The 12,168-nt window shown below is 47.3% G+C and overlaps 4 protein-coding genes and 1 non-coding gene across 5 annotated transcripts; 4 read left to right on the top strand and 1 right to left on the bottom strand.

Moving 5' to 3' along the window:
* The first annotated feature begins 46 nt into the window (after positions 1-46).
* On the top strand, positions 47-118 carry V8C40DRAFT_t114. Its single transcript has one exon. It is a non-coding gene; the product is annotated as a tRNA-Asp (tRNA).
* A 1,471-nt stretch (positions 119-1,589) lies between these two features.
* V8C40DRAFT_287239 (uncharacterized protein) lies at positions 1,590-3,051 on the top strand (the record flags this gene model as incomplete). Its single annotated transcript, XM_083222679.1, has 1 exon — positions 1,590-3,051. One exon carries the CDS (start codon positions 1,590-1,592, stop codon positions 2,721-2,723), a length of 1,134 nt encoding a protein of 377 aa, XP_083073789.1. The 3' UTR covers positions 2,724-3,051.
* Positions 3,052-3,320: 269 nt separating this feature from the next.
* Positions 3,321-4,740, top strand: V8C40DRAFT_244417 (uncharacterized protein). Its single transcript, XM_083215647.1, has 2 exons — positions 3,321-4,008; positions 4,105-4,740. The coding sequence occupies exons 1-2, from the start codon at positions 3,744-3,746 to the stop codon at positions 4,644-4,646; spliced, it is 807 nt and encodes a 268-aa protein (XP_083073788.1). The 5' UTR covers positions 3,321-3,743; the 3' UTR covers positions 4,647-4,740.
* Positions 4,741-6,387: 1,647 nt separating this feature from the next.
* Positions 6,388-7,647, top strand: V8C40DRAFT_287238 (cystathionine gamma-synthase; the record flags this gene model as incomplete). The annotated part of the gene is made up of 2 exons (XM_083222678.1): positions 6,388-6,531; positions 6,595-7,647. 2 exons carry the CDS (start codon positions 6,388-6,390, stop codon positions 7,645-7,647), a joined length of 1,197 nt encoding a protein of 398 aa, XP_083073787.1.
* Positions 7,648-7,879: 232 nt separating this feature from the next.
* V8C40DRAFT_287236 (uncharacterized protein) lies at positions 7,880-11,436 on the bottom strand (the record flags this gene model as incomplete). The annotated part of the gene is made up of 8 exons (XM_083222677.1): positions 7,880-8,349; positions 8,405-9,080; positions 9,147-9,850; positions 9,912-10,451; positions 10,531-10,938; positions 11,026-11,068; positions 11,154-11,250; positions 11,309-11,436. 8 exons carry the CDS (start codon positions 11,434-11,436, stop codon positions 7,958-7,960), a joined length of 2,988 nt encoding a protein of 995 aa, XP_083073786.1. The 3' UTR covers positions 7,880-7,957.
* Between the last annotated feature and the right edge of the window lie 732 nt (positions 11,437-12,168).

Below are 12,168 nucleotides of genomic sequence, written 5' to 3'. Positions count from 1 at the left end.
AGCGCTTACGTGATCCGCTACAACAGGCGCTGTAACGCCTGAAACATCTTCCGTAGTATAGTGGTCAGTATGCAAGCTTGTCACGCTTGAGACCCGGGTTCAATTCCCGGCGGGAGAGATCCGCCAGACCTCCAAGAGGTCGCTCTTTTTTTTTCCTTTTCCTTTTTTTACACTTTTTTAAAGTGTACTGTTGGTACCCTCTTTAGCGTTAATTGTTTAAATTGCCACTTCTCCTCGGCACGGAGCTGTCATGTCAATAACTCCGCGTAACGGCCTCGTGGCAGCGGACAGCGACGGAGTTGATGCCGGCAGCTTGACTCGAAAACTTGCCCAATTCGGTAATTTTCCCGGCCAGATGAATCGAAATACGGTGGCTGACGTTTGGACTGCCATGTGGCTAGTGGCCTTCTTTAGCTTCTTGTTGCATTGCCACCACAGTTGAAGAAAAGGTTTGTTGATTGGGTGATTCCAGAAGGATGTCTCGTCTTCTTAATGCGTTGTTCTGGAAATATTTTGTCATCGCTCGTTTAAAGTGTTGTGCAAGCTAGTTGCCAGACAAAATCATGCACAAACTGCGTGAATGCCCTCAAGTAAACGGAGAAAGGTTGAACGCTTAAAAGGAGAAGCAGCAACGACTTAACAGCTGGGCTCAAAGACGGCGGCTGACCTTGCCAATCGTGGCTGAACCCGATTTTGAGGGATTGATACGCGGAGTTGTGCTTTGGTAGCTATGTAATCAGGTAATAAAACGGACGCGGACGGCAAGGCGGGCAGAGACGGGGTGAGATCTCACCCGAGAAGTCTCAACCTCACCTCAACTCTAGCTTATAAGCAACTCTGAGCCGTATCATTGCCGAAATAACATGGCTTCCGACCTCCCTCGTTTAAAAGCCTGGCTTGCAGATGGCTGATACCAGTGGCTTGCTTGGTCGAAGAGACCAGGCGCACCGAAACATTCTCTCAGCGAGTTAGCTTCATGCGCAGACTCACTGTGGCCCCTCAGCTTCAGCCACATTAACTTCCAAGAGCTCGGAACTTGGGATGTTTGTCAGCGAGCATGAGAAGCCAGTTATGTAATTCCTCTTAGCCGGCGGAGATGAGGACTTCGGAACTCAGCCAAGCGTGGCTTGTTCCAGACCAGCAGCGACTGGCGCCTCGTGAACTCTTGCTCTTGTCGTTTCGGTCTGGGACGCCCTCTTCACTAGTTGAAGTATAGGCGACTTGGTCGATTGACATCACAAGTGTGCTTGGCGATGTCACCGAGACTCAAAATTCTTCAGCTTCATCCAAGATGGCCAAGCGTGGAAATAGAGTTTCATCCAAAACCGACTTGCCACACTCATACCAATGCAGTGGTTTGGGTTTGGGCTCAAGAACGATGCAGTGGAATATAATAGCAAATGGTAAGGGCGTCGCGTGAGGCCGTTGTCGCAGCCTCTCTTTCATCTCCAACACTCGAAATAACGACACCATGCGATTCATCAAAATGCGCCATGCATGTCGCCAATAGCCACGCAATAATAAGCAGTATCTTCTCATGATCACGCTCATGTTAGGATTGGTCGGCATCACTGCGTCGCCTCGTTACGATGGCGCCTATAATACGACCGCGCAGCTTCGGCACTGGCGTCCAGGGCATCGACTGGACTGACTTGACCATCATCATTGTCTTCCTCTCGCTGGCCCTATACAATGTTCTCGAACTCCTTTGCATCATTTGGGGTACCTTTAAGCGATATGCCGGGCTATACTTTTGGTCCTTCTTGATGGCGACGGTCGGAATCGCCTTGTCCTGTATTGGGTTTTGCATCAAATACTTTGGACCTGTGTCACTCGGTTACTTGTCGTGCACACTTAGCTTGATGGGATGGGTGTTTATGGTGACGGGCCAATCATTGGTTCTTTGGTCTCGACTGCATCTGGTGCTGAGGAACCAGAAACGCCTGAAAATAATCCTCTACATCATCATCTTCAATGGAATCGTCTGCCACGGCATGGTCATCCCGCTGGTATACGGATCTTTCTCCTCCAACCCAGAAATCTTCCAGACGCCGTACAAAATTACCGAAAGGATCGAAATCATCGTCTTCTTCTTGCAGGAGATGATGCTGTCTAGCTTCTACATTTATGAAACGATCAAGCTGTTACGGATGGGAGGCAGCCTTGGAAATAGGCAATCGAGTCGTCGCTTATTAAAGAATCTGATCCTCGTCAACGTCCTCGTCATGGTCCTAGATGTTACGATTGTAGTCCTCGAATTTGCGAATCTCTACGACTTTCAGATATCATATAAACCGTTCGCCTATAGCATCAAGCTGAAGCTCGAATTCACCGTTCTCAATCGCCTTGTTGAGCTGACAAGTGGAGGAAGGCCAATGAACTCAAACGGTCAAAGCGCATCATCCAGTGGTCGCAGCAATAGCACTGGTTCAGCCATCTTGGAGTCCATTGGCGGTGGCTCATATCACGCGTATGCTAAAGGCGGATGCACTGACAACTTGCACAAGCCAACGCCGTCAGAAGTCGAGAATGGGAACAGGGTCATGATGACGACAGCCATCACTGTTCACCGGGAGAAGATATCTCACGACATTGATAGCCGATATAAGAAGTCTTCGGAGGACTCGGAGGACTCGGCAAGTGGCACATCTAAGGAGTCGACTGGGGATAGCGAGGAGAAGTCATCTTCTCAGATCGATCTAGCGACGAACAGCGGGTTATAGAAAAACTAACGGCCTTTATTGTCAGAGTACTGTACGGAGTATGGATGTGTAAATGGAACTGGTATAGAGTATTGTATATAATTTGCACGCAACGCAGAGGCGAACGCTGTGCTCGTCATTTGCGAAGTCGAGATAATCACTTCCCCTGTAAATAATATCTGTATATTGACATTGCTTCTCTTGGTGTTTCATGGGCAGTCGTTAATAGTCCTCAGGACTGCGATTGGGCTAACTCAGCTATTCCATCCCCGTGGCTACATGTAGTTTAAATGTCATAGCTGAAGAGATCCATGACACCTGCTGCTATCGCTACCTCCTCCATACTAGCATCGGCAATTAGGGAAATGATATGCTGACCAGACTGAAACTAACATGGGCACTGACAGGAAGCCTGGCCCAATCATGCGACAACTCATGTCGAAGGATCAGCAAGTGGGTGGGACTTTTCTTCCATGGCCGCTTAGACTTAAGCTTGTAACCGACGGAGCCTCATTCCTATTGGTGAGATTTTACGAAATTCATAGCCGTGCAACCTGACAGCGCTTAGTTTGACGGTTGTCACTGAGCAGCCAACAGACACGATGTCATTCCTAGCAACTGTTCTTCACTTGCGCACAAATTGTGAGACCAATTCTTCTGAAGTCTACAATTTGAAGAATAAAGCAGGATCTGTTGGAATTTTGTGCCAAAATTTTCTTTGGGAGCGGGCTGATGCTGGTCAAAGTCACACTCCCTGTAACTGTTCAATTTCACCCTGGGCTTATGCCTGCCTCTCTCCCTGCATTAGCTCGAATCCTTCCAGTGCAAAGCCTACAAAAACAAGATGTTGCAAGGCAGTTTGATCCTATTTCCAGTGTGTCCTAGCCTGATTGTCGTTTCAAGCACAATGATGTATGTAGGATTGCTAATCGGATGTCTCGATATTTGATCTGCCATGATGGCCGGCGCTTAGCCTTCTGTTTTCCTACTCCTTAATGTTTTCTTCGCGGGTATCATTTGGCTGGATAGGCGCATCTCACCATGAAGACGCTCGTTTTCCTCGGCACGTTCTTACAGCTGCTGGTCCCCTGCTCGGCAGCTCTCAAACAATGCTACTACCCTAACGGAAGCCCGTCAAGCGATTTCCCATGTGATCCCAACGCGAAACAAAGTGCGTGCTGTGGCGGAGGACTTGGAGCTGCATGCCTCTCGAATAAGCTGTGCCAATCGAACGATGGGAATATTATTCGGGGTTCTTGCAGCGACAAGAACTGGAACTCTCCCGAATGCGCCAACTTCTGCCTTAGTATGACATCAACTCTTTACTCCCCTTTTAAGCTCGGTTCTCAGTAGCATGGCAATCTGGTAGATGGTTGTGTCTAACTTGAATGCGATCAAATAGGTGCGGACACCGGAGGAACCGATCTAATATCCTGCTCCAACGTCACCAGCACCGACACATCGTACTGTTGTGACCATACGAATGGTTGCTGCAATTCCGGCGCCGGCCGATTCAACGTTTTGCCAAAAAATCCACAAGTATGGGCGACATGGGACAATGGAGCGACTGTATACAAGGTTGTTGGAACTGTGTTCACTGGCGCTCCATCAACTACAACAAGAGCACCTACGAGAGCAACAACTAGAACTACAACTACAACAAGCGCTGCCCCAACAAACTCTAGTCCGAGCCAGAGCGACCAATCTTCTGGCCTATCCAGCGGAGCAAAAGCCGGCATTGGTGTCGGCGTCGCAGTTGGAGTAATACTCATTGCCGTGGTTGCATTTTTGATCTGGAAACTTCGGCAGAGGAAAGCATCTGCCGGCACTACGGCTCAGAGACCAGTGCAAGAACTCGATAGCCAGCAAAAGACAATGGCTGAGCTGGATGCTCGAGGGAAGCTGAATCAAGAGCTTCGACCCCCCGCAGAATTAGCAGGGTGACGAAGTTTTTGTTGTACATTAATATCGCGTATATATCTAGACTGAATTAATAATCTTTTAGCGATGCCAGACCAGCATTTGGCGATTATCTTTATATCTTTACAGGATGTTTCACGCGTACTGAAATAATGAGAATAGCTTTTTCTATCCCGGGCGTTCAAGTATCTGCTACTGTTGTTATTTTGCTTTCCTCTGGGATCTGACAAAAATTATACCTTCCACTCAAAAGCCAGAATTACGTCCTCTACCTGCCTAATGCGGTATGTATGAAGTGACGATGGAATATCTATTTCCAGTAGCTCCTAAGACGCGTTTGCTATCAAGTAGTTTGGGGTATGAGACACCAAGTAACCGTTTCTGAATCTTGTTTTCATTGCGGTAATATATGAGAACATAAGTAATTATCTGCGGTTGAAGTGATAACGGAACCAGTAGCTGAAGGATATCGAGTTAAACAACCGACAGCAAGGCGAAAACCTCCTCGGATCTACAGGCACCAATAGCTCTTGAACAGCCACAAGTATTTGATCCGGGGAGGTGGAAGCGCCAAGACCTTAGAGACCCATTCCAACATCTGCCATAGGATAAAGTGTGCCATCCAGAAAAATTTGCCGCCATGGCGTTTAGATTCAGTAGGCGAGGATGGACGTAGGCGACAGCTTCAACGGTAGTCTCGGAAATGTTTTATGCATATATAGCCCAGGTAGATAACGCCATTGGGTTATTTTATTCTCCGTCGAGAATTAGGTACCGGCTAAATACTCGACGAAATGGTGTGAATCTCGATGCATATGGTTAGGCGATGGACCGATGCTTTTATAGTAGCGGTAGTATTCTGCTACGCTTACTTTTCTACGAATTTGTTTCGATACACCATATGCTAGGAGTAGCACCCTATGACGGGTCATCGGCATTATAGCTACCACTGTATCAAGCAATTGTATAATAGATTTAAGGTTAGTTTTCCGAGTGAGCCGCTGCATCTCGGGCGACAATCTGGGGAGCATATTAGCAATAGATGAGAAATCCCCAACTCCCGTGGGTCACTACCCAATGGCGTTAGCTTTCCGAGGCAATTTCCTCTTCCGCCCATCTACAGCATATCGAAAGAATTAAACCATCGAGTGCTGATTGGCGCTTAGCAAGTAAAGGGTGTTACGACGCCTTATCAATGAGAGCATCATCTACGCAATGACCAACACAATTTGATTTGTTAACTATGATTCGAGTTATTTGGACAATTGATTCCATGACAGGTGTTATAGGACCTTGTAAAGATTACACGGTTGTTACCTGTCATAAAAGTGCGTATTACACGACTGAATAGGTTGATTCGTTTTAAATCATTAATGGTACAACGTGACCCCAATAAGAATTTATTATAAATGACTAATTCGACAAACACAATTCCCTAAAAGCTGATCATTGCTTGCATGGCAACAACCCCACGAACTAGAGCTGCACCTCAACGACTTCCGACCAAGATATCTCCACTTATTCAGTAGACATCCCGTATTCAAGTATGATCTAGCCTCAAGGGGTTGAAGAAAAGAAACTCGGATAGATGCGGTAGCTGATGAATGGAAAGAAGTGATCCATGTTGTGTGCTCCGATTTCGCTCGGTTTATCTATAAGATGTATGCCTCCAGGCATTCTCTCTGCATCATTTTGCACCAGACAATTACTTCTATAACATTCTTCTAACAATCGTATTCAAACTAGATTTGCAGAAGTAGTTACTATGGAGTATCATCCTGAAACCTCTGCCCTACATGCCGATGATGAGTTGGATGTGACCAATGATGTGGCACCACCTCTCCATGTGGCAAGCACTTTTAGGTTTCCCTCAGATCCTACGCAACTCGTTCCATTAAGGCATCGCAGTGTACGTTGCAACTACATTCCAATTCCTCCAGGTATCAAAAACTGACTGAAAGATTACGCGTAGGCAGAAGACAAAAGTCACGTTTACGCTCGCCTGACAAATCCCAACACAACCAGATTCGAAACAGTACTTACATCTCTTCTTAAGGCGCCCTCATTGACATATACATCCGGACTGGCAGCTTTATTAGGCGTATTGTTTTGTCTTAAGCCTCGTCAGATATCCATTGGCAAAGGATATCCTGGATGCCATGGAACAATCGCGCTCATCAGTGGCCTAAATGGAATGAAGAAGCTGCCTTTGGATTGCGCAGCAGAAGACCTTCAGACAGGAGATGTTATCTTCCTGGAGACTCCTGTCAATCCTACAGGTGTAGCCATGAGTATCCAAGATTTTGCCGATAAGGCACACTCAAGGGGTGCCATATTAGTTGTGGATGCCACGTTTGGCCCTCCAGGCCTTCAAGACCCATTTTTGCATTGTGCTGACATTGTACTTCACTCCGGGACCAAATACCTTGGAGGACACAGTGACATGCTCTGTGGTGTCGTTGCAACAAATAATCGAGAGTGGTATACGCAGTTGAAGAAAGAGCGCTTCTTCTTGGGCGGCGTGATGGGCAGTCTTGAAGGCTGGCTTGGCGTTCGCAGCATGAGAACTCTTCATCTTCGAGTTGTACGACAGAGCGAAACGACCACCAAATTGGTTCAATGGCTCAGCACATCCCTCAAAGCTGATGAAACCAATGGGGTGCAGGAAAAGTCGGAATCACAAATTATCAAGGCCACTCTCGCCAGCATCACCCACGCATCTCTCCAGGTGGCTGATCTGGAGCAAGGATGGCTCAAGTCTCAAATGCCTAACGGCTTTGGACCTGTCTTCTCTATATGCTTAAAGTCTCGAGAAATGGCCAATAGGTTCCCGAGCAAGTTGAAGTTATTCTCCCATTCAACTAGTCTTGGAGGGGTTGAGAGCCTAATTGAGTGGAGGACAATGACAGATCCTGAAGCCGATCCTACGCTGCTTCGTATTAGCATTGGAGTAGAACACTGGGAGGATCTTAAGGCTGACATATTACAAGCTTTGCAGGACGTCTTAGAAGAAGAAAAGGAATAATGGATAGACGGAGATAATCTCTTTCTTGTAATTGTTGCTATGTTGCAGTTGAAACGAAACAAGATTTCCTTGCAATGTGACAGATGTGATGCTTGATATTACTATAAAAGTTTTACAAAACATATTATCTTTGATGCTACATTGCAAAACAAAAAATGTCTATTTTTGATGGGCTTCTATCTAAGCTTCTTAGGTAAATATAGTTACTACATGTAATCTTTGCTATATGAGAGTTACACCAAGCAGTCGAGTTGTTCATCAAATAGCACCATTGAGCTACTCCTGATAAGTAAGCAGCAACTTTGACGTCTCAGTTGACAGTAACAGTCGTGGGCTTGGAAACATATGTGTCCGCCAACGAATGTTGCTCGTTCAAGCTTGCATCCACCAACTTCGGGGCAGCAAAGATGACGGAGCTTCCCATAACTGGGGCATATTTCTTGACTGCTACTGGACGGAGCCCAGCGCGGTCAAGAATAGAATCCCACTGTGACGCAGTCCGCTCGGAAGATCCAAATAATGTGTACATCTGGAGATCAAGACCTGCAGGCCAAACATGAGATCCCTGATCGGCAATGACAACCTCATCGATTAGCACCAGTGAATCAGCCGACATGGACGGCACAATGTTGGACAGGATCTGAGCCGCCTTATCGTCGTCCCAGTTGTGGAGAATGGCTCGCAGGTAATAATACTTGGCTCCTTTAACCACAGTTAGTTACTTATCCAAATTAAATATTCGAAACACAAGACTTACCCTTGACGGGCTGTGTATTGAAGAAGTCATGTGCCATCAGCTGGAATCCCTTGACGTCCGAGGCATTTTTGATAGTCTCCTCGCGGTCCTGAACCACTACTCGACCAGCCAGCTCAGGGTACTTGGCCAGTAAATGCTTTGCTTGGTGGCCGGTGTTACCGCCAATATCCACGAATACCGGACCTTCGTGATCACTGATCACAGCAGATTCGAGCGGAATCACATCGAGACAGTTACCTTCTTTGGGGATACCCATGAGGCTTTGGAAGTCCTTCAACAGGTCCGGGTGCTGCTTCAACCAAGGAAAGAGGCCCAGTTCCGTATTGAGGCCCTTTTGAAGAGCAGAAGCCTGTGGTCGGTTTTGGTATCCCGTCTCCTTTAGGAAGTCAGGCAGCGCTTGGAAAGCAGGGCTGCTGACAGCGTGGAAGAAGCGCATGGGACTCTCGATTCGGGGGTCTGCCAGAGCGTACGTCATCTTCCTGGCCACATATTGATCCGGAGCAGTTTCTGCCGCAAGGCGATTAGCAACCAGGTAGCGCATGATGCGGCCAACAAGAGTCGGGTCAGCCATAGTAGGCTTGGCCAGCTCTTCAGAAGACAAAGGTGTCTTGCTCTCCGCTAGAGACTTGAAGATTCCAAGATCGCCACCAATCTTGATAAGTGCAATTTGCCGACCCTGTTTAAACAACATCATTAGCAACAAGTCGATGGCAAGTAATATTATACTTCTCTATGTACTTACAGCATTGAGAAATCGCAGCATACTGTCGTATGGAGTTTCAAGTTCCTCTGCAGATTCTTGCAACGACGCAATCAAGCGGTGTCTGTTAGATTCGTCAAGTGATGCTGGTGGGATACTCTTCTCGGAAGCCACGAGGCCCGCCACGAGACTTGCAACTGACTGATCTTCATTTTTGCAATCCCCATTCAAAGGCTTGTCTCCGTTGGTGGCGTCATTGATGTGAGCCTCGCTGCTGCTGCCATTGGTCTCAACATGACCGTTTTGCAGTGCCTTCTTCACGGCCTTCGACTCTCCGTTCAGGAATGAAAGTGGATCGTGACGTGTGAAGCTGACTTCTGCTTTCTTAGCGACAGTCAACCCCAGTTGACCGTGCTCAAGGCGTGGAGCGAGACCATCAATAGAGTCAAGAGTGAAGTTGTCAATGTTGAGCGAATCCTCGGGGCGGACCATGCGCCGTCCCTTGAGTGTCTTCAGAATAGACTGCTCTTCAGGTGTCAACTTCTTCTCAAGTTCATCGAGAGCCTTGCGGTTGCTCTCATCGTAAGCATCGCCATCGAGGCCAAGTTCCTTGAGCTTTTTCACTAAGGCTTCCTTCTCCTCGAAGGAGACATGAGCAAATGCTTTGAAGCAAAATTCTACAGTCTTGGAAATTTCGGCCTGGGTCAGCTTTCCTCTGGCGTCTGCATCAACTTGACCTTGGATAACTGTAATAGAGAATGTTAGAATGCTCATGCGGCGTAGAAAAATAATCTGAAATTGACATACTGGGTCTAAAGAGATCAAATGCTCTTTCAAAGGTCTCCTCATCGAAGTCATTGATAACAGGCTCGTCTTGAGACCTGATCTGCTTCAATGCACTCGAGACTACCACGAGGAAGCGAGTGTAGCTCTCGGCTGTCTTCTTATCATGCCACGATGAGGCAACTTCCTCACTGCAATCTCCTCGAATGGCCGCAGCGATTGTTGTAGCTGCCGACAGACCGCCTGAAAGAGCCAGGTGGACACCCGAGGAGAAAAAAGGATCAATGAAAGAACCAGCATCTCCAGCGATGCGAACACCCGGGAATGCATACTTTGAGGCACTGTATGACCAGTCAGACGCTGACTTGATTTCCGAAACGAGTTCGGCGTTGGCAAGTAGCTCTTTAATGCCGGGAACGAGGTCCAGAGATTCAACGTAGAAGCCTTTGGAAGATGGCTCAGCCATTTCTCGCTTCTTCTTTGCGGCCATTTCCTGGTTTTGGACAACTCCAACCGAGTGACGGCCATTGTGGAGAGGGATGAACCAAACCCATCCACTACCGTCTAAGGAATAGCAAAGATTTGTGTTAGTGAATCACCTCTGAGATTGCAAGAGAGAGTTCAAATGAGTACCGGAGCATACCTTTGAGTGCTTCGAAATACGGTGCACCCTCTTTGTGCGTTCCAACACCGTGAACTCCGCCATTCTTCCAATAACCCCAGCTAGCAACATTCTTGAGACCCTGGTTATATGATCGATTCTTCAGATACTTGGTGCTGATCAAACCTGCTCGTCCTGACGCATCTACGACGTAGTCAAACGAAACTGTACCAGAGCTGCCATCTTTGCGAGTCCAAGTGGCCGATACGGGGCGACCCAGGTCCTGAGAGTCAGAAGTCGCTGGAGCAAACTCAATGGAGGCTACCTTGGTTTCGTCAAATGTCTTGACGCCGCACTCCGCTGCATGCTTGAATAACAGCTCGTCTGCCTCGGATCGAACAACGTTCCAGGCGTAGCCTCCAGGTCCACCGGCTGCGATGAAATCCGTGTCTGAGATAAGAGAGTTTGTTTAGCCAATGGTTTGTCTCTTATTGTGGCTAAGGAAGTAATGGTCGCCGATGGCTTTTGAGGACTTACATGTTTCTGGTCGAGACCAATTGAGACGGAACGCACCGCCTTTCTGTTCTGGGCGTCAGCCAATATTCTCTCTCTCTCTCTTCGCATATTCTGTACTACGATTAGGTAGCCGAGTAGAAAATGAATACCTTAACATTAAACCCATGGGCATCCCACTTTTCGTAGGCATCAATAAATTTGAGAAAGTGTCGCATAGAGGGGAGCATGCTTTCGCCAATGTGATATCTGATATATGCGTGAGATAAGCGAGTCTATGGTTCAAATGCCATCTAGTGATACCTACCTCGGGAATTTTTCTGCCTCAAGGAGGACTACTTCGATACCTTCTCGAGCAAGAGCCGAAGCAGCGTAAGAGCCAGCTGGTCCGCCACCAATTACCAGCACCGTGCACTGTTCCGGGATGGTGGCCATTTTTGTAAATGTTCAAAAAGGTGAAGATGTAAGATATTCTATGTGTTTGGTTGAAATCAAAGTCAATGGCTGTCTATTTTGCGCTGGTGTTTGTTGTTGAATGTGAATGTGAATGAACGGATAATGGAAGCATATATACTGCTCTCATTCAAGCAATGGGAGTTCCAGTCGAATGTGAAACATCTTCTACCTGTTGCCTTCATGATTGATGCTGTACAGGATTCAGTCAGGATGCTGACATGCTGTAGTTGCTGGTGGCTTTTGCGCTTGTCTCTACATCCTACAAATCAATCCCACATCCTGTCGGAAGGATTTCGGGACGTTAACTTTTGAGCCGCTTCGTAACAGCCTTGCTTACTCTCGGAATCCGACCTCCAACTTTTACGCTGGACGACCTCAACAGTTACGCGACGGCGGTAAAATCTGACACGGCAGTTGTTCAATTTTCTGATTACCATACAATACAGAGATAGGGCGGTAACACTGGGCGTCAAGCCTCATGCGAACTGCAACACGCCTGAAACGATGTAGTTGCCAGGTTCAAGTAGGGCTGCCAGTCGTTTACACCGCTCTGCTCGAATTTAGTGACATGCCAGCCAATAGAACCCGCACACACTTACACCAATTGCATTCCAGGTTGTGGTTAAGCTACGTGTTATTATTGCGTAGAATGAGGAATCATCGATAGACGTATAGATCCGAACTTGGGAGGATTTTATTAAGGAGGATTTA

Source organism: Trichoderma camerunense (genome assembly GCF_050948025.1).
Source record: "Trichoderma camerunense strain CBS 138272 chromosome Unknown V8C40scaffold_8, whole genome shotgun sequence".
Classification (NCBI taxonomy): domain Eukaryota; kingdom Fungi; phylum Ascomycota; class Sordariomycetes; order Hypocreales; family Hypocreaceae; genus Trichoderma; species Trichoderma camerunense.
This window is presented reverse-complemented; position numbering and strand designations above follow the sequence as displayed.

Coding starts and splice junctions, on each gene's coding strand:
- V8C40DRAFT_244417 (XM_083215647.1), top strand. CDS start 3,744: ATGAAGACGCTCGTTTTCCTCGGCACGTTCTTACAGCTGCTGGTCCCC. Junction 4,009..4,104: donor ATGCGCCAACTTCTGCCTTA/GTATGACATCAA, acceptor GCGATCAAATAG/GTGCGGACACCGGAGGAACC.